The sequence below is a fragment of the Muscardinus avellanarius genome (genome assembly GCF_963383645.1).
Source record: "Muscardinus avellanarius genome assembly, chromosome: 9".
In the NCBI taxonomy this organism is placed as follows: Eukaryota; Metazoa; Chordata; class Mammalia; order Rodentia; family Gliridae; genus Muscardinus; species Muscardinus avellanarius.
In genome coordinates this window covers 12,925,943-12,946,495 of record NC_137795.1, presented here as the reverse complement: position 1 = coordinate 12,946,495, position 20,553 = coordinate 12,925,943, and the positions used below count along the sequence as shown (strand labels likewise).

At 50.8% G+C, this 20,553-nt stretch overlaps 1 protein-coding gene across 2 annotated transcripts in view; it reads left to right on the top strand.

Annotated features, from left to right (window-relative positions):
* TNS3 (tensin 3) overlaps positions 1 to 20,553 on the top strand; it is a gene marked incomplete at both ends in the record, with an annotated part of 191,523 nt that overhangs the window by 131,163 nt on the left and 39,807 nt on the right. The window contains 3 exons of one of the 2 annotated variants that reach the window (XM_080701412.1): positions 11,653 to 11,825; positions 13,346 to 13,460; positions 13,540 to 13,623. In XM_080701412.1, the coding sequence (XP_080557538.1) occupies positions 11,653 to 11,825; positions 13,346 to 13,460; positions 13,540 to 13,623 (372 nt within the window). The remainder of the gene's footprint in view (positions 1 to 11,652; positions 11,826 to 13,345; positions 13,461 to 13,539; positions 13,624 to 20,553) is intronic. The other variant, XM_080701413.1, reaches the window with a different exon arrangement.

The following is a 20,553-nucleotide window of genomic DNA, read 5'->3' as shown; positions in this document are numbered from 1 at the left end:
AATTGACCAAAAGGCTACCATCCCCGGGCCCCTGGTAGGAGATTTGGGGGTGTGGAGGTGCAGCACCCAAAAACTGCTGCTGAAGTCAGCACGGGGCAGGCTTGGGCCATGCGGAGGGACAGCTGGGCTTTCATTTCATTTCACACATGCTTGTTTAATCTTTGGCAGTGCAGCCAGGCCATGGGGAGAGCTAAGCAGGCAGCCGACAAGCCATGCAGAGGCCCCTCTGCACCCCCTGGCTGTGCAGTCTGGGGCCAGCGCTTCTCTTCTCTGAGCCCCGGTTTCCACATCCGCAGCACGGGCTTAGCAATGAAACCTTTCTCCCTCGGAGCATGCTGCTAGCTTAATGGAGGAAGCGGGCTTACACATCTGTAAATCAGAGGTCCGTCCCTGTGCCCTTTGTCTGCTCAGCCTCCTCCAGGCCATGGTGGCCACAGCCAGCTCTCGGTCCTGGCCTTTATCTCGCCCTACTGTGGCGTTTTGGGACAGTGCCAGACACCTCAGTGGGTCTAGAGATTGGAGAACAAAGAGGAACTTCATCCTAGCAACTCGAGGCAGCCTTGTGGGTCAGGGGAGTGATTAAACAGGGTATAGGAAATGCCCTGAGTTCACTATGCTTCATGTGGGCAGACCGCTCATGGGGGGCAGGGTCACTGAGGGGCTCCTACAGTGCACAGTAGCTTGGTGTGTCTGGAAGGCTCAAGGAGAGGGACCCAGCAGGGGCTCAGAGGAAGCTGGAGCCTGGGGACTGAATACCGAGATTGGGACCCTGGGGGCTGAGCACTGAGATCAGGAGCCTGGGGATTGAGTGCTGTAGCCAGATCAAGAGGCCAGGCACAGCGGGGGCTGTCTACACACTCCCCCTACCCCAAAGCAGGTGGGGCTGAGCCAGCTGCAGGGAGACTGGGTCTATGTAAGCCCTTTCCTCTCAGACTGGAGGATTTTGGAATCAGGGTAGGGCCTTCTTGCCCAGCTTGGGGGGCTGGAAGAGTTGACGGTTGTGAACATACAGCAACCTCTGCCCAGGCCTGCAGGGGCAGTGTCTGCTAACTGCATTGATACATTGGGGCTTGCATAGGGGCCACTACTATCCAACACTCCCTGCGTCCAGAAAGCAGAAAGACCAAAAGGGGCCTGGGAGCTGGCAGTGGTCCCCTGGCTTGGGAGGTTGCTCAGCAGACAGAGGGTACAGAGATGGAGCAGGGGCATCCTGAACCGGAGTTGTGAGGATGAGGGTTTCTACTGGAAGCTCTGAGCAGCGGCCTGGTGTGTGTGTGTGTGTGTGTGTGTGTGTGTGTGTGTGTGTGTGTACAAGACAGGAAGGCTCAGGACTGGAGGACAGCTTGGGCTTGAGAGTGTGCATCCCCGTGGCGCCAGGGCTTCCTGAGCACGTGTGGGTGCACTCAGGGTCGTCTCTTTTAGCAGAGATGAAAAAGTGGCGTTAGAAAGCAGTGCCCATCACTGCTTGCCTCCATCTCTGCTGGCGCTCTTGAGCGGGGCCACGGGTGTCACCTTAGCACCTGGATAGCAATAGTGGCGAGGGATCCATGCCATGCATCCATCTGGGACCTGCGACTTGCTTCGTCTTCCAGGGTCCCCCGCTGGAGGTGCCGATCCCCAGTTACTTTCATATTTGCTGAGGAGTCAGGTGGGGGCCTGATCCTCCCAGTTCATACAGGCCCTGCAGTGTGGACCCCGAGCCACTGCCCTTGTTGGAGGCAGGCGAGAGGATTGCAGCCTCGTTAAGCTCTGGGACCCCCGCCCTCCAAGGCAGGAGTGTGTTCTTTGCAGACTCAGCTCCCAGCTGCAGGGCTGAGCTGGGCTGCTGGTGACTGCAGCTTCAGCAGCAAAGACTCCTACACCATCAGGACAAGTTTGGGTGAGAGGAGGTGAGAGGAAATACCAGGTTACAGCACCTCTCCAGTACTGGGGTCACCAGTGAGAAGAGAGTGGGCTATTTCAGGCACCCTGAGTGATTGAGACCATGTGTCCCACACCTAGGATGTGGAAGGAGCGGAGTTCTCTAGACTTTCCAATTACAATCACATCCACACGGTAGCCAATAGCAATGGCCGAGAACTCCATCCAGGCCCAAGTGTTTAGATGTCGTGGCCTGTTCCATCCAATACATTCAGGAAGTTCTGGGTTTCGGAAGCAGTATCAGTGGGGACCAAAGTGCATTACTGCACCCAACTTACTGTAACCAGCCTTCTTAAAAGAAATTGCTTGGAAAAATTAATATTCAGAAGATTTTTTTAACCCCCCCTCAGGGGTTAGAGTCTCTTCTGAGATGAGGAAGAGGTTTCAGGCACCTGAGTCTATACGGAAAAAGGAGTCTAAGGCTCAGGTTACCAGGCAGTAGGCTCTGTGGCTTAGTGTGTTTTCCAGGGGACTAAATTGAGTCCTTAGGGATTCCTCATTCCTGCTATAGCGAGTCAGGTATAAAACCTGGGGTTTGAGAAAGCCGCCTCCTCTCTTCCTCTTTCTCATTGGCTGTTCATAAATGCCTTGATAAATTTATCTCATTTTCAGTGGCTGGCGTTTTGATTTTGGTTCTTTAATTCCTTTTGTTTTAAAAGCACTTATAATTTTGGAATTAAGGGCCTTTCCTATTTCAGCACTAGATTAGTAAAATTCAGTGGTCATCCAGGTTTAAAGTTGTTAACGCATTCAAGTTGGGTGGGCATTTGGGGTCATTGCTCCATTTCCCCCCCATAGGTTTCTGAAGATCATATATGTGCAAACTAGATACTAGCCTTTGAGGTCTTCTTGAAACTTGGAAATGACTTTCTTGTAGGAACTCGCTACAAATGAGCTGCTTGGCAACTTGAAGCAATAATGAGCCCTGGAGGACCCATCACTGGGGGCAGGCGGAGCCTGCCATGGCCCCCCTGAGCTGGCTCTCTCTTCCTGCACAAGCTTCCTGTCTGAAGTCTGCACCCAGCTAGGGGAGCGGGCGAGTCTTGAGAATCATGGAACGAGGCCGGGCAGGGTACAGCCTGTACAGCCAGCTTTTGGATCTCATTGGAGGACAGCTTGTTTTGATAGAATTCTATCAAAAGAATGCGTTCATCGGTTGCTATTCCAGCTGGGTGGGGAAGGGAATGTTCCCTCCCTCCTCCCTTGCAGGTAGAGAGAACACTAGAACCCTCTTGAATTTGAAATTTCAGTACAAGCATTTACATCTCTCAGTTGGAGACGGTTAGATTGATGAACCACAGAGAACAAAAGTCCCCTGGATACCAGCAGGGGAACGCAGGAAAATGTGGCGGTTAAGCAGTGGTGCCACGTCGCTGGAACGTCCTCAGGGGTTGGGATGCTGAACTTTGTTTCTGGCTCTCTGAACCAAACCCATCCTCTTGATCGACAGCAGGCAAGGGCTGTCTGGCTGGCATCCTCTACTAGTTGCTCTCAGTTCCAGAGTGCTGAACCGGAAGAGCCCAGGCGGGCTGAAAGGCTTCACGGTGTGCTCAGGAAGATGCCAGCACATCGTCCTCACACCAGCCAGCCTGCAGGCGACCTGCCTCACTAGCAGTGCAGCAGCGCCTGACCGCAGCCCACCTGGGTCTCGTGTACTCAGCGAGCACCTGGCTGCCAAGTTCTCAGAGTGTGGTCTTTGTTTTCCTCTCCTTCCCAGCATGCCTTTCACCCAGACTTGCTTGCTGCCAGGCTGTCTTAATTCTGACTGTAGAGAAAGGCTTGGGACAGAGACCTCACCTCTTACAGTTAGTAAAAAGTTCTTCATTCTCTGCAGCTAGTATCTCTAATACAAGAAAGACCACCTGTTGTCCTAGGGAGTTGGGAAGAACGTCACCAAGGGCTCCTCCCAGCAACCTGTGCAGCTCCCCATCACACCTCCGCAGGCAGCAGCACTCCCACCCTGGGCCTGATGCTGAGGACGGTGATGGTGATTGAAGTAGATTGTGTATTGAGTATTCCCCAAAGGTCCATGTGGTAAAGTTTGCTCCCAGGAAGGTGCCTGGGAGGTGGTAAAACCTTGGAAAGTAGGGCCTAGTGAGAGGCTGTTAGGTGTTTGGGGGTATGCCTTTGAAGGAAAAAGTGGAACCTCCTTCTCTTCTTTTTCCTCTGTTTTTGCTCCCTGGCCATGAAGGGTAGTTTTGCCCTCTCCCATCCTCCCACCATGACATGTTACCTTTCCACAGGCCCTGTTCATATAACAGGGCCAACTGGTTATAGAAACCAAAACAAACCTTCCCCTCTCTGCATTGACCTGCCAGCTATTTGTTATGCGACGCATAGCTGACTAATACGGTGATGGTGATGGCGGCGAGGATGGTGGTGGTGAGGATGCCTCTCTGAGAGCCTTCCTGCTCCAGCACCCTCCAGGCACCAGGACTCCAGAGGGACACAGCTCCCCTCTGTCTGGCTCTGCCACCATGGTGGTGCCCTTATTCTTCTACATGCCCATCCTTCCCCCAGCTAGATAGCATCTTGAGGACAGAGCCCATGACTTACCATTCCGTGGCATGTTGTACAAGCTTGACAAATGCTTGTGAGTAGAGGCCCACGGGACAGAGAGCAAAGCAGGGACCCCCCTCCCAGGGTCACTCTGCTGCACAGGCCCTGGGGTCAAGTTTATCAGAGGGCAGAGGTCTCCCCTGGCTGCTGTGGCAGTGCTCTAGCCCCACGCCCCCTGCATAAGGGTGGGTTTCCTGGGTCACATCCTTTGGGGGGGGGATTCCAACTGCTGGTACCTGAGTAAGGAGCTGTGACTCCACCTGTAAAGTTTATCATTCCATGGATGGCAAAGCCGGCTGTCTCTCTCACACCTCCAGGGCTTCTTGCTCTGTGTTGTCAAGATATTTTATTCATGTTCCATGAACCTCAGCCCTCTGCTGACAGGAACCGGCAGGCGCAAGTTCTTGCAGATGCGCCCCTACCTCCCTGCCAGCATTTTCCGCATACCTGACACGGGTGTCTGCTTCATTAGCCCCGACGCAGATTGGGCGCCCTGTTTATACTGAAGACAGTTCAGAGCCCTTGAAGCAGCGGTTTTGATTAACAACTGATTTTATTTTGGTAACTTTTTTTGTATTCTTTTGCGGGTCTAGGGATGGAGCCCAGGGGCATTCAACCTCCAAGATACACCCCCTGCCCTATTTTTTATTCTTTATTTTGAAACCGGGTCTCACTGAGTTGCAGAGGACCTCACTAAGTAGCTGAGGCTGTCTGTGAACCGCGATCCTCTGGTCTCAGCCTCCCAAATGCTGGGATTACAAGCGTGCGCCACCACGCCCGGCTTATTTTGGTAAATTTCTACCAAAGGCACCACGAACACTTGGGATCTCAGCAAGCGGCGAAGCACACTGGCCTCACAAGCTCTTGTGGCAGACTTGGGCTTACTCACACCTCTGCTGAGCGGGCCACTGGGCCTGTGCCAGGGCAGCTGGCATTGGGAGAAATGAGAGTCCTTGCTGGCTTTGGCTCTCTGTGGGAGCTCAGCTGTGCTGGGGACTCTGAGCCTCTGCAGAGACTCCAAATCTACACGTGTGGTTGTGTGCGTGCCATGTGGGATAGCCGAGCAGTCTCTGGCTGTGGAGGCCCGCTGAGCACAGAGATACAGTAGAATGCACGGCCTGTGGGGGATAGGCGCAGATCGCTACAGTCAAGGAGGAGGCGCCCCAGAGCTTGTGGAGAACTAAAGAGGACCTCTGCTTACGGTAGTGCCCCAGCCTTGCAGAAACTGTCTGTTGGGTCAAGGCCACCTCTTCTGAAAGAGGCTACCAATCCCTGTTCCCTCCCAGAAGCTGGGTGAGGCTGGGATCAGATCCCACAGCCAAGGGCACTGGCTCATTCCATGAAGGACCTATAGGCTTGGTTTCCATTAATGAGAAGTTCAGTCACTGAAGGTGTTTGAGGGAGATGACTGTTTATGTACCATGACAGCTTTAAAATGTTTCCCTCCTGGAGGCCAGGACTGGCCCTGCTTCTCTCTGATCTTTAGACCTGATCCTTCTGGACTGTTTTGACAAGCCATGGGGGAGTGTAGTAGAGTCGGGAATGACTCCCTGCACTGCAGAGAGCTCTGTGCATTCCTAGTTTGGAAAATGATTTAGAATTAGATCTGTACCTTCTGCCCTGGGAGATAGTTGTGGCAACTGTGGTCAAATCTAGGTAGCCATTAGAGGTTTGGTTCCAGGATCCCTGCAGCTATCAGAATCTGCTGGTGCTCAAGTCTCTTCTAAAATGGCATAGTTTTGGTATACAGCCTACATACATGTGCCTGCATACTGTAAATCACATCTAGATCACTCATAATGTTTCATGCAATTTACTCAGAAGTCGTTTTGCATCATGTAAAAAATAATGATAAAAAAATCGGTACGTTTCCAGAAGAGATGCAATCAATTTTGAGTATTATTTTCCAGCCGAGGTTGGTTGAACCTGTGGTTGTGAAACCCACATCTATGGAGGAATGACTGTACCTTGTTTTATTGCATGAAAATAAGAATTCTCCTGTCCCAGCTTCCTAAGTACTGGGATTACAAGTGTGCGCTGCCATGCTCGGCTTAGATTTACTTTTAAAATATATGGTTAAAGGTTTCCATTAGATGTGAGTTTTATTTCAGGAGAGTAAATGTGGCATTATAAGGCCCCACACCCCCATTGGCACCTGGTGGCCACTCACCATTTTCTCTCCCTAAATATCAGCTTACACTGGACTGCTCATAAAAATACAGTCAGACACTGCTGTGTGGGCCCTCGTGGCAGCTTCTCTTACTTGACATGATTGTTTTCCAGGCTCATCTGTGACCATCAGAGACCCATTCCTGTTCCATGACATGGATGGACCACAGTTTATCCCTTGGTCTGTCAGTAGGCAGTTGGGTTACACCTGCCTCTTGGCTGTTGTAAACAGTGCAGCTCTGAGCACTTTAGGGACCTTTCCCTGGAGCTGCAGGGTGGCTCTTGTTGAGCTTGTGACAAACTACCTCTTAGATGTGTAAAATCACTTTGGAGCCTGCCTGGCCTCTGATGTGGACAGCTTTTCTCCAGAAGACACGCCTTATGCATAGCAGAAACAGCTCAGTCTGTTAGATCCTGGGAGGGACCCATGTCTTGGGAGGAAGTCCACCATCACCCAAGAATAACTGCTATTTTATTGAATCTTATGAAGACAGTGTTATAAAACTCTCTCTTCATCATGATGGAACAGTCCAGACAACTCCATAGGTTTAGGGACCCATAGCAACGTGGTCTCCTTTCTATTTAAAAAAAATTTTTTTTGTGGCACTGGGGGATGGAACCCAGAGGAATTCTACCTCCAAGCTACACCCCAGCCTTATATTTTTACTCTTTATTTTGAAACAGGGTCTTACTGAGTTGCAAAGGGCCTCACTAAGTAGCTGAGGCTGGCCATGAACCCAGATCCTCCTGTCTCAGCCTCCCAAATGCTGGGATTACAAGTGTGGGCCACCATGCCCGACTGATCTCCTGTCTAATCAGCCACATGTCCTCTGTCTGCATCATAGCTTGACAGAGCTGAGGGCCAGGACCTGAGCAGAGGAATGCACCCTGCCCTCTTTGTGTACCCAGCAAGGCTTACGTGGGGCTGGGGCTGGGGCTGGGAGTCGCTTCAGGCTCCCATAGCTTATGCCAGAAGTCACACACCCCTGCTGCTTGGAACCCATTGATTGGTCAAACCCGGGGCCTCCTTGACCCGCAGCGCAGCCCTGAGACCCTGAAACCAGTCCCAGTGTCCATCCTAAGGCCACTGTGGCGGACAGGGCAGTTTGAATGGGAAGGAAGCAAGTAGCATCAGTAGATTTGGGTGAGTGGGGGAAAGTAACAGGCAAAGAAACAGTGATAAACAGAAAGGACCTGCAGCCCCACTCTGAAGCCTGCTGCTGGGGCATCAGGCGAGGCTGGTGTGTGAAGTGAGCGAATCCCTTGTCTGTGGCTCTTGGTGCCTGAACTTGGAATTCTGTTGGGCTCCTTAAACTCAGAACCATGGCTGGCATTTCTCGGGTGTGTCTGGATATATGCCCTTTACATATGTCTTTTCTTTTTTTAAAAAAATGCTACCACGTACCCAACCACTTTTGGATTTCTTAGTGGAAAGCATTGTCGATTTTGAAATCTGAAGTATAGGATTCCCTTTCTCTGTCTCTTGTGGCAACTTTGCAGACCCTGCCCCTCTATTCTCTTAGGACCAGGGTTAGAAACAGGGAAGGGAGACAGCAGAGGGAGGCCACCTGTGTGGGGAAGGCTCTGTCCACCATCGGCCTTGATGTATCATTTAGAACTAACAATGCCAGCCAGGCGTAGTGGCACACGCTTGTAATCCCAGCATTTGGGAGGCTGAGACAGGAGGATGGCGGTTCACAGCCAGCCTCAGCTACTTAGTGAGGCCCTTTGTAACTTAGTGAGACCCTGTTTCAAAGTAAAAAATAAAAAATTGGGCTGGGGATGTAGTTCGTCGGTAGAATACCCCTGGGTTCCATCCCCAGACCCGCAAAAGAACCAAAAAAAAAAAAAAAAATGCATATGCCAAAAATGGGGGAGGCCAGTGTAGGCCTCCAGTGAGTGCAGAGTGACTGCCTGGCAGGGGGCCTGGGGCTCGGGATTATTTAAATCCTCCCCAGTGACTCCAGTGTGTGAGGACCCAGGGCTGAGACCTGCTATGGTGAGGTTGCAAATTGGAAACCCTTCTGGATTTTATCAAATGCTGGCCATGAGGCCCACCCAGAAAGGCATTTCTTTTTCTCCAAGCCACTGGAGCAAGGACTAAGCTGTATGTTTAGAGCTGTACTGAGAGAGGGCACCAGCAAGAACCATGGTGTCTTATTTGTGTGTGTGTGTGTGTGTGTGTGCGTGTGTGTGTGTGTGTGTGTGTGTGTGTGTGTGTATGGTACTGGGGACTTCACCAGGAGCATTCTGCCTCCAGGCTACACCCCCAGACCTAGTATTTTTTTTTCTTTGAAACAGGGTCTCTGTGAGTTCCTGAAAGTCTTGCTAAGTTGCTTGAGGCAACCCTTAAACCTGCCATCTTCCTTCTCAGCCTCCCAAGTACTGGGATTACAGACATGCATTGCTGTGCCTGGCTTGTGGTTTTTAACTTGGGCAGGTGTCCGGGTCACCTGAAGTGTTGAGTCTGGAATGTTCTCCCAGGTGGTTCTGATAGGACCAGAATGTGTGACCGCTCAGCTGTCTAATGCGGAGGACAACCAGTGGTCACCTATCACCTGGGAGCTGTCTTGCACTGTGTCGGGGGGGGGGGGTTACTTCACTACCCCCGAGCGGTTGTGTGACCTCATCCCGGAGGGGACTTAGTGATCTAAAAATGTTAGCAAGGACCATATGGTGTCTGCCCTAGGCACTCAGCCCTCGCTCCTCCTGGCTGACCCCCTTCCTGCCTCCTGGCAGAGATCTACCCCATGCTCAGGAAGACAGCAGTGTTCAAGGAACACAAGTGCTCATGTGTGATCCCGTGCTGTGCAGCGCAGGGGCAGTTGCTGGACACAAAACCCCAATTCCTGTGCAAAAAAGACTTAGCACGCCACCTTAACTGGTCATGGCCTTTTCTGAAAGACTGCATGTGCTCAGGCCCGGACCACAGCAGCCACCATCTGCCCCTCTTTCTGATTTCAGTGCAAGTGGAAGGTGGGATGTGTTGCCCAGAGGCTGAGGCGGGATGACGCTGTGTGCCGCAGGCCTGAGGATGCACTCTATAGCTCCAGCTCGATGTGAGAGCTGGCATTTAGGGGTCCCTGGGTCCTGCTCTTCTCTGCATTTTCAGGGCCCTGTTTGAGCTTCAGACCTTCAGGCACTGCCTGTCTCTGCAGTCTCACAGATGCAAACAGTCTTCCCCTCCTGAGTGTCACAGTAGTAGGATATTGGGAAGTATCGCTCCATGGCAGATGGGGCGATAACTCTGCTAAGCTCTGATACCTCCAGATTTTAGTGTAGGCATCTGTGGAAGAGTTTCATAAGGTACCTCTGAATGAAGACAATTCTCTTATCTTAACCTGGGACTAGAGAGAGGGATAATGGGCAGAGGATCCCAGGTCTGTATGTTCAGCAAGGACAGCCAGGGCCAGTTCATGAACACCTGTTTTGGAGCCTCCTGGGAGGGAGCTGGGAAAACCCAGGACAGAGGCCACTGTGGGCTCCGCCCTGGCTGATAACACGGACCCAGGTCCCCAGCTGCTCTGAGGCAAGACTGTTAAAGGAAACTTGGAGGAAAGTTCTAAGAACATCTAAGCCTCCTGCTCTGTCACTCAGGCTTCAGTAACACACATTTCCTTCTCAGACCCTGTTCCCTTGTGACCTACCTGGCCCAGAGACCTGCAGAGCTCCCCGAGGGGTCCTGCCAGCTGGCGTGCAACTAGTGCTCCTAGGGCCTCAGGTTCTGAGGCAAGATGGCTTCAGACCTGAAGCCAGGAGCCGACCTGGGTGGAGGTCAAGGCACCTGAGCTCTGGGGCCGCCTGCCCCGGGTAGAATGGAACCGTTGGCCTCCCCACCCACACCGCCCTGCAGCTCCGCACAGTGGCATCAGGGCATGTGACCTTTGCAATAAGCCCTGTCTCTCTGCAAGGCCCGGTGCACGTGGTCTCTGGGTTTCAAAGCTGTGAGCAAACTGTAGATGTGAGTCAAGGTGCCCGACCCCCAGGCCAGCCACAGACAGACGCCCCGCCATGACCTACTCACTGCTTCATCTCCACAGGAGCCTCGGGTGGCACTTGGCTCCCCTCTCAGGGAAGGACCAGGGCCAGTCACTTGCCCGTAGCCCCGGCACTTCCTGTCTGGCCCTAGCACCATGGCCACCATCTGGCGTTGGATTTCTCGGGCCAATGTGTCATATCTGAGCTGAGTGCCATGCAGGCTCTGGGCCGGCTTCCTTGCGACCTCACGGGTCCCTAGAGCCCTCCTTGAGCAGCTACAGGTGCACATTGAGGGTGAGACCCAGGACCCTCACTGGGTTGCATATTATGTGGGGACAGTGAGCTGGAAATGAGGACCAGGGCCACGTGGTGCTGACACGGTACAGGGGCCGTAATGGGAGCAGGACTCAGTACATCATTTAACCTGACTTTGTCCTTGCCCAGGGTGGGGGAGAAATAAGGGATGCTGGCAGGCATGTTTCCATGCTGTATGTTTATTGCTGGTGCTTTATCTAGGTATTTTCATTTTTAAAATTTTTTATTGGTGCATTGTAGTCATACATCTTGATGGAGTACAAGATGGTGGAGGCGCACATGCACACATCACCCAATCCAAGTGTTTTCCCCTGCAGAGTTTCTTATTGTGACCATTTTGACTATCACGGTAGCACCACGCTCCGCCTGGAGCCCCGGCAGCTGTGTTGTGACCTGGGCTCTTACACCGGGGCCCCTGGCGCTGGCACCTGCCAGGCTCTTCTAGTTGGGCTATGTCTGTCCCTCCAGCTCTGCCCTGTCCCAGCATGGCCTCTTCTGGAAGGAGCATGCCGGTTCCTAGGAGCTGCAAGCCTCGGGGCTGCCTCCTGGCTTTTCTGAGAGCCTGAAGGCGCCTGTGGGTTTCACGTCTGTCTAGCATCCCTGGTGCCTGCCCAGAGTGGTGCTTTCCAATGGCTTTCCGAGGTTTCAAGTTGGGTTTTCAGCAAGGTCTCGTGCACTGCTGTGACAGAAACACCGTGTCTCTCTTCCCAGGCTCCTCCGGGGATGAGCCCCTGGGCGGACGGCTCCGGAAGCTCAGCCTCGGGCAGTACGATAACGATGCAGCCGTGGCGCAGCTCTCCTTCTCCAAGTGTGGATGGGGCAAGGCCAGCCTGGACTCTGCCCTGAACCTGGCGCCCTTTCCCTCTCCAGCAGACATCAAAGAGGTATGTGCTGGGCTCCTTTCTGCTGTCGTTCTGCCATGGGGCTAAGGGTGAGCGCTGGGCCTGGCTCCTGCATACAACCTCGTCACCTTCCTGCACTGATGCTCCCAGTCATCAGCCGTGACTCCCCAGCGAGCGGCAGGTGATTGGGTTGGGTGTATGTGGCTAGGTAGCCCAGTGGGTCAGAGTGGTGGTACAGGCCTGACCTATGCAGGACTTTGTAGATGGCACAGCCAATGGGGGAAAAAATCATATAGGACTCCAAATGTTCCATCCAGGGTCCATGCACAAGAGCATCTTTGCCTCTTCTCTTTTTATTTATTTATTGTTTTGTGTGTGTGGGGGGGTACTGGGGATGGAATCTAGGGGCATTCTACCTCTGAGCTGCACTCCCAGCCCTGTTTTTTATTCTTTTGTTGTTGTTGTTGTGGTGCTGGTGGTGGTGGTGGCGGTGGTGGTGGTGGTGGTACTGGTACTGGGGTTCCTGGAAGCCCTTCTACCTCCAGGCTACACTCCCAGACCTATTTTATACTTTTTATTTGGAAACAGGGTCTTTTAAGCCAGCGCGGCTGGCTTCGAACCTGTGCGATCCTTCTGCTCTGCCTCCCAAGCGCAGGGATTACAAGCGTGCACCACCACTCCTGGCCCTATTTTTTATTCTTTATCTTGAAACAGGGTCTCACTGAGTTACAGAGGGCCTAAGTAGCTGAGGCTGTCCGCGAACCATGATTCTCCTGTCTCAGCCTCCCAAGTACTGGGATGACAAGCCTGCGCCCCCACGCCCGGCCATCTCTGCCTCTTTTGAGAAATATAGTTAAGACTTTTGATCAGAATCGGAGTAGGACAGGTCAGCGTGTCTAACTGATGAACATTTTTAAAATATGGGTTTTATTTATTCTCCAGTTGAAAAAAGTTGGAACTAGATGGGAAGGAACGGTCACTCATCATCCTAACTCACAAGCAAAGCCGCTGTTAATATTTGGGGTGTCGCCTCCCAGCCTTCTTCCTGAGCTGCCTGCGCTCTATGTGTAAATAAGCTCAGGCTTATTTGATCCTACCTTCTCAGTCAATTCTGTGGCGCTCATTTCCTTGACTGCTCAGACTCTCTGTCAACTTCATCCATTAGCTGGATAAAATGGGCTTGGTGGTGCATGCTTGTAATCCCTGTGTTTGGGAGGTGGAGACAGGAGGATTGCACAGGTTCGAAGCCAGCCTCGCTGGCTTAGGAGACCCTGTTTCCAAATAAAAAGTATACAATAGGTCTGGGAGTATAGCCCGGAGGTAGAAGGGCTTTCAGGAACCCCAGTACCACCAATAAAAAAAAAGGATGAACCATAAAATATTTCCCTCTCCCTTTACCATTGATCATGAAAGCCTTCCCCTGCTTCTGTGTCTGGGAGAGGCCGGGGCTGGTTTCTGTCTCCCTGGGGGCTGGGGCAGTGAGCTGTCCTGAGGGCCGAGCTGCATGGCGTGTCCGTCCCCTGATCCCCTTTCTCATATTCTCCTCCTTGTACCTGTTTCAGACAATGATCACCACGTATCCCCCAGACCTCGATATGATCGATGGCAGGATTTTGAACAGTAAGGAGTCGATGTGTACGACCCCAGCATTTCCTGTGTCTCCAGAAACACCATATGGTAAGAACGAGGTCAGCTAGCTGTGTGCAACTTTCTGCTGCAGGAGGGAGAGTGACCGTGCCCTGTACTCTCTTTTCAGTGAAAACACCCCCACGCTACCCTCCATTCAGCCCTCCCGAGCCCCAGATGAGCAGCCCGGCCAGTCTACACAAAGGAGTCCACGGTAAGAAGCCCTCTGCCATTTTCACAAAAATGTCCTCCTGTGAAGAGGTATCTCCATGCGTGTCCCATCTCAAGAGCCTTGGCTGAGATGCTGAGACGGAGTTGGAGATGGGACAGCAACCTCTTCCTGATACGCAAACTCTCATGTGTCTGCTGAGATGGTTGTTTGTGGCAAGGTTAGTGGTGTCTGTTGGCAACTCCGGGCGAGTGCTTTAAGCTTTCAGCAGTGTGCATGCCCAGCATGGAGTTTGAAAGAGGAAACTGGAACGCTGGCCCCTCTACTGATAAAGTAGGTCTGAGCAAAGGGTGAATTCTCTGCATGCATCCTGCTGCGTGGACGTCTCAACGTTCTGTTGAGATCCTCACTGGATGCCCGCTGCTTCTCCTGTCTCTTGGTCCATGGCCCTTGTCCCTTGATCACTCTGGTGGAGCCCAGGGACACCTTTTTTTTATCTGTCCTGTCCACCTGCACAGCTGGCTCTTGGAGGGCAGATCAACGGAGCAGGCGTTCAGGGGAGCGACTCGGGACTTCTTCCCGGTGGACTTTATGCAGGTGCTTTGGCAGCCCGGGATAGGCCAAGTTTGGGCAGGTGGAGAGAGGGGGTCACTGGAAGTCCCATGCACATTTCAAAACCACCCTCCGTGATTTTTTATTCTGCATGGAGCAGCTTTTCTATCACGGTGAGGTTCATGGTTTTAGGAATTTTACTTGAGAAGTATTTCCCCTTGATTGTATTTAATTCTGGCCCCTTTCCCAGGAATTGCAGCTATACCAATGAACTCCATTTTTTCTCCAAGTCTGTGGATCTTTTGATAACAGGGCCATCTTTCTCTTGAAATTTCCTGAATAGTTTCAGGAACATGTATTCATCTGTTAGCCACACTGTATAGCTTTTAAACTACCCAGAGTGCCACACTTTATACACAAATTAATATTGTCCCATTGTCCCAGATGTGGAATACCTATAAAAATTAGATTGTAACCTACTATTATAAAATATATACTTATAAAAGAATATTGTAATGTAATAACTTATGCTGTTTAAATGCATCAATGTCAAGCAATTTCACTGAAATGTTCACAGAAGAAAAAACCTGGGACTTGTCAGGTTAAAATGGATCAAATGAAAAATATAAAACTATAACACTGTTAGGGAAAAAAATAAGAGAAAGTCTTTGGGATCCAGGGTTAGGCAAAAAAAAAATAATAATAATAGACTTTGTATTCAAAGCATGAGCCATAAAAGGAGAAGCTGATAAATTAGACTTCATCAAAACTGAACACTTGTGCTAGGGTAAGAACCTGTTAAGAGGATACAAAGACTATTCTCAAAGCAGGAGAAGGTATTTTCAAACTATCTGTCCAAGAAAGGAGTGCCTTCTAGAATATATAAAGAACCCCAACTCTTTGCAGGAAAAAAATAAACAAGTAGGCAGAAAGCAGGAAGCAACCCATCGCTAAGGAGGATGTACACAGGGCCACCAAGCACGTGAAATCATGCCCCTTCCACTGTCAGAAGACATCACTACCCTCCCATGAAAAGGGCTAAATTAAAAACCAGCGAAAACGCCAGACGCTGATGAGGGAGCACAGAACCTGCGTCCCTCCTCACTCCCCTGAAATGTTAGCTGGAGCGGCTACTGTGGAGAGTACTTGGGTGGTTTCTTAATTATACAAATGAAACTCACATCTGTCATCAGATTCAACGATTGCACACCTGCTCTTTTATTCCAGAGAAATAGACTTATGTTCCCACAGAAACCTGTCCACAAATGTTTAGTGCAGCTCTATTTTTAATAGCTCTGAGCCAGAAACAACCTGGATATTGTCCTCCAGGTGACTGGTTGAACAAATTGTAGTACATCGGTATTGTGGAATATTGCTCAGTTGCAAACAGGAAGGAGCTATTGATTGGCACAACTACCTGGGTAGATCTCCAGAGAACTAGACTAAGGGAAAAAAGCCATTTTCAAAAGTCTAGATATGAAGGGTTCCATTTATATTGCATTTTTTCTTACATAGCAGAAATATAGAAATGGAGGTCGGGTGTGGTGGTGCATGCTTGTAATCCCAGCATTTGGGAGGCTGAGGCAGGAGGATTGCGGTTCGAAGACAGCCTCAGCTACTTAGTGAGGCCCTTTGCAACTCAGTGAGACCCTGTTTCAAAATAAAGAATAAAAAATAGGGCTGGGGATGTAGCTCAAAAGTAGAAAGCCCATGGGTTCCATCCCCAGCACTGCAAAATACAAACAACAAACAGAGATGGAGAATGGATTGGTCAGTGTTTAGTCAGCCTTAAAATGGCAAGGAAAAAAAAAAAAAAAGAAGCTGGCATAGAGAAGGGGTATAGGAAGGATCCCTGTGCTGATGAATGCTCTGTGTTGCAGCTGTATCAGTGTTCATATTCAGGTATAATTTCATAGGGGTCATATTGGGGGAAACTGGGATTAAGAAGACCAAGCGTCTCTCTGTAATTTCTTATAACTGCCTGTGAATCTGCTACGGCTTAAAATTTCAAAAGTGCCACTGAAAATCAGCATGGGGTGAGTGTTCCTGAGCAGCCTGGGGAGGTTAGGCCATGTTGCCGTCTTCCACATTTGTTTGGAATTCCCCATGATAAAGCATTAAAATAGGAAACAAGGACTCCTTGGTGTGAACACACCCCACTGCCATCCCCAGTAGTATACCGGGGACGTGGTTCCAGGTGCTGTCCTGGACCAGCAGGGCTGGGAGAGCCCCCTTCATGGGAGTGCAGTCAGCAGGTGAGCAGTGGGATCCCGTGATCCTAGGTCTGAGGGAGACCCTGGGCAGCACTGGGGGCTCGGCCTGTGGGTCCTGGTGGTTTACTTGCTCAAGACGACAGGGGGATTTGAAGGATGAGCAGGGTAAACTAGATCTTTAAGGCAAGAAGAGGGGACATTTGGGATGGAGATATGGCAGATGTAGTGTCCTGGAAGGGGCATGGCAGCCCAGGACACACTGGAGAGACCAAGGTCTGCATGGAGAGGTGGTGGAGCCCGAGCAGGGGGTAGGGCGGGCCAGGGGCTTCTTTTCAGCACACAGAAGGCAGTGGTTGACTATGCCTAGGCAACATGAGGTCAGTACTCAGCCCCCAGGTGGGAAAGTGACCGTCCCCTCTTACCTTTTCCACCTCCCTGTGGCTCCTGGCTGCAGAGGCTTGGTGGGAGCCAGCCATCAGTAGAGCAGTATAGGACTTAGTGTTCCAGAAAAGATGGGGAGAAGTCTCAGTGTTGGTTATTCTGTTGATGCAACCAACTGGCCTTAAAAAGGATGATTTAAGCCTGGTGTGGTGGCACACGCTTGTAATCCCAGCATTTTGGAGGCTGAGCCAGAAGGATTGAGGTTTGAGGACAGCTTCAGCTACTACTTAGTGAGGCCCTTTGTAACTCAGTGAGACCCTGTTTCAAAATAAAGAATAAAAAATAGGGCTGGGGGTATAGTTCAGAGGTAGAATGCCCCTAGGTTCCATCCCCAATAACACACACACAAACACACACACAGAGAGATAGATTAAGGTTTGATGACTCTGATTTTGTTGCAGTTATCATTATCTCAATCATATTCTGGCTTCTCTTGATTGTAGATGGAGGTAAGTATAACACTACGTAAAATTCTTCCCGGCATGTTAGTCCGTAAAACATCGCTTAGTACCAACTTAGCATAAGCCCAGTTGTATGAGGCCGTTTCTTTGCAAGTGCAGGTGTGGGATCAGAGCTGGACACTAGCTCAAGGTGGAGGCGCACATTTTATTCAGGGCTGTGTCAGGAGAAGTTGCAGCTTCAAATGCAGCAAAGACAGCTTGGGGGCGGGGGGCTTATGACCAAGGGACAGAGAGACAGGGCCAGGGTGGCCTGGAATCACACTGTCCTGAGACACAGGGTAGAACATCTGGCTGGTCTGGCCCAGCAGGATTCCTGCCAGCAGAAGGCCAAGAGTTCAGATACAAAAAGCAGGGCTGAAGAACTTAATCAGATACCAGTGGTAATCAGATAGTAAAATGGGGGATGATTAAGCAGAATTCTTGCTAGCGCTGAGGTAGAAAGTGGGGATGAGTAAGCCTTGCTGGAGCTGAGCTTGTCCAGGGTGGATGGAGTAGAGGGCCCAGGGGGCAGCTAAGGGTCGGTAGAGGAGAGACTTCTGCAGGATGGGCCACCACTACCCAGTGTAACACTTAGGGCCGCTCCGCACGTAGCTCTTGTCTACATTAGGTTTCAGAGGTCCTTGCATCTCTCTGGGTCTTCTGAACACTGTTCAGCCACCAGGCTCCAGCACCAGGTGTCCTGGGAAACAGGCTGGGCCTGCTCCCTGCTCTGGGCATTTAGCGCCCAGTCTCCCCAGGAATAATCAACCCTGCAATAAACAATCAAAGCCAAGGCATCTTCTAGACCGATCACAGCTGGGTGAGTTAAAGAAGCCTTTAGTGTAGTATTTGAGAGACTGGGACAGGACTGAAGGACTGCAAGTTTGAGGTCAGAATCAGCAACGCAGTGAGACCCTGTTTGAAAGATAAAATGGCTGGGGTTGTAGCTCAGAAACAGATCACCTCTGGGTTGATACCCAGTGCCAAAAGAAAGAAGAAGAAGCCTATATTGAATAAAAAGACTTAGAGGAAAGGGCGATGATAGCCAAGTCAGGCCTGCCAGGACTTTCTGGACCTGAGAGCCAACTTTGGAGAGTGGAGGAGTCTGCGAGCCAGTTGGCACCACGTGGGCCGCCTGAGATTGCCAGGGCGGGAATTTTTTCAAAGCAGTGCTTGGCATATGCTCCAAATTAGTCCTTCCCCTATCCCAAGCCTCTCGATCAACCCAAACAGTAGAAATTTAGCTGTTTTTTTCTGTTTGATTATAATCACAATTAGTCATGAAGAACAGAGCCTAAATTACTAAACAGATCTTTTGCACTTGAGCATCTAAATATTTTGACAGCTTTGGGCATCCAGCATCTGAATCATTTTGAGTCCTATTGCCAAGTCTAAGCAGACTGACTGTATCACAGCACCCCGCTGTAGGAACCACTACCCAGGCTGGGCGTGGTGGTGCACGCTTGTAATCCCAGCATCTGGGAGGCTGAGATAGGAGGATCCGGGTTCATGGCCAGCCTCAGCTACTTAGTGAGGCCCTCCGCAACTTAGTGAGAGAGACCTTGTTTAAAAATAAAGAATATAAAATAAGACTGGGGTATAGTTCAGTGTTAGAGTGGCCCTGGATTCAATCCCCAATACCAGAAAGGAAGGAAAGAAAGAAAGAAAGAAAGAAAGAGAGAGAGAGAGAGAGAGAGAGAGGAAGGAAGGGGAAGAAATTATGACTCAGCCATCAAAGTGCCTTTTATCAGATGGGGCATTCTGGGTGGTCCTGGCAGAATAGTGTCCAGTGGTCCTGTCTGGACAGTTCTCTCTCTTTCGTCCAATGCCAGATGCACCTTGGCTCTAACATTTCCTAATAGCAAAATCAGGCAGGTCTCAGGCCCTCCCTGAGCTTTGGCATCATCTATCACGTGGGGTTTCTGTGAACACCGAGGACAACGTGTAACTCGGGTTCCTGCTCAGAACTGATGGACACCAGCAAGCAACACACAGCCTCAGCAGTTCACACAGCCACAGCGTGAATAGCCAAACAGAGGGGTGATGTCAAAAGCCAGGAAAACCAGCAATGGCCATAACTCTAGGCAGTAGCATGGGGCATGTTTAAGTCTGAGTTCTGCTGCTGTAACAGAGTAATACAGACTGCATAATTTGCAATGAGCAAATGACCGAGTTTATTTGGCTCACAGTCCTGGAGTCTGCAAAGTCCCAGCTGGAGGAGCCACATCTGGTGAAGCATCAAATGCAGTGGGAGAGGGAGAGAGAACAGAGGGCGCTGAGCTGTCCTTGTTATAATCTACCCCTGAGGTGATAGCATGGGCATTCATGAGGGCAGAGTCGCTGTGACCCCATCCCCTTATGGGGCCCAGCCTCCTCAACATTATTGTATTGGGATTAAGTTTTCCTTTGTTTTGTTTTTTTTTATTTTTTATCACACACACGCACACGCACACTTTTATTGGTGGAAGTGTTTCTTTCGTTAAGCCTCCCTTCTCCCCTATACTCTCTCAATACCCCCTCCATTGCTCCAGTGGAATTTCCCCTCTACAATCTGAAGCCTCTCTAGTATCCTGATTATTCCTCAGCTTCTGCATATGAGAGAAAACATATGGTCCTTCACGTTCTGTGACTGGCTAGTCTCGCTTATGGAACTCAGGGGACGGGTTTGAGCCACAGCAGAGAGTGTGAATGGGGCCAGCGGAGCACCCCGGCGCCTCTCCCTGGGCAGGAGGGGCCGGGAAGGCTGCTCTTCCCAGACAAACTCACACTGGCCCCACGGGCTCCTTTGTGAAAGACAGTACCCACTCCAGGGAAGCGACAGCACTTAAGTATCACCTACTTAGTATTTCAGTAGGAATTCAGGGGTCAGTGAGTTCTCTCAGGAGTGTCTTATGGTTTGACAGTGGTTGTGATGTGAAGGGGGCAGGTACAGGAGACAGCAGCGTAGCTATAGGCCCAGAGACGTCTTTTCTATCTGACTGTGCTGGGCCTTGAGCTTCCTGATGACAGAAACCAGCTGGGTCCTACAGGCCCGGGAGCAGGGGCCTGGAATTCAGATCCTCAGGATGCCCTCCAGTGGGGAGCTTTGCAGGCAGAGAGTGTAACATGGTACCCCCCAAAACACGGGTACAGGGGCAGTATGCCTCAGTGCCCCCCATATTCCAGACATGAGCCTCAAAGAGAAGTGCTCATAAAGGAAAATATTTGTAAGAATTTGAGTACCAAGGTCATTTGCTTTCAACCTTCATAAAATCGAAATAGAGAAAATAATGAACCCTCAGATGTAGATTGTTTCTTATCTAGTGAATTGTTTCATGAAATATGCCTTA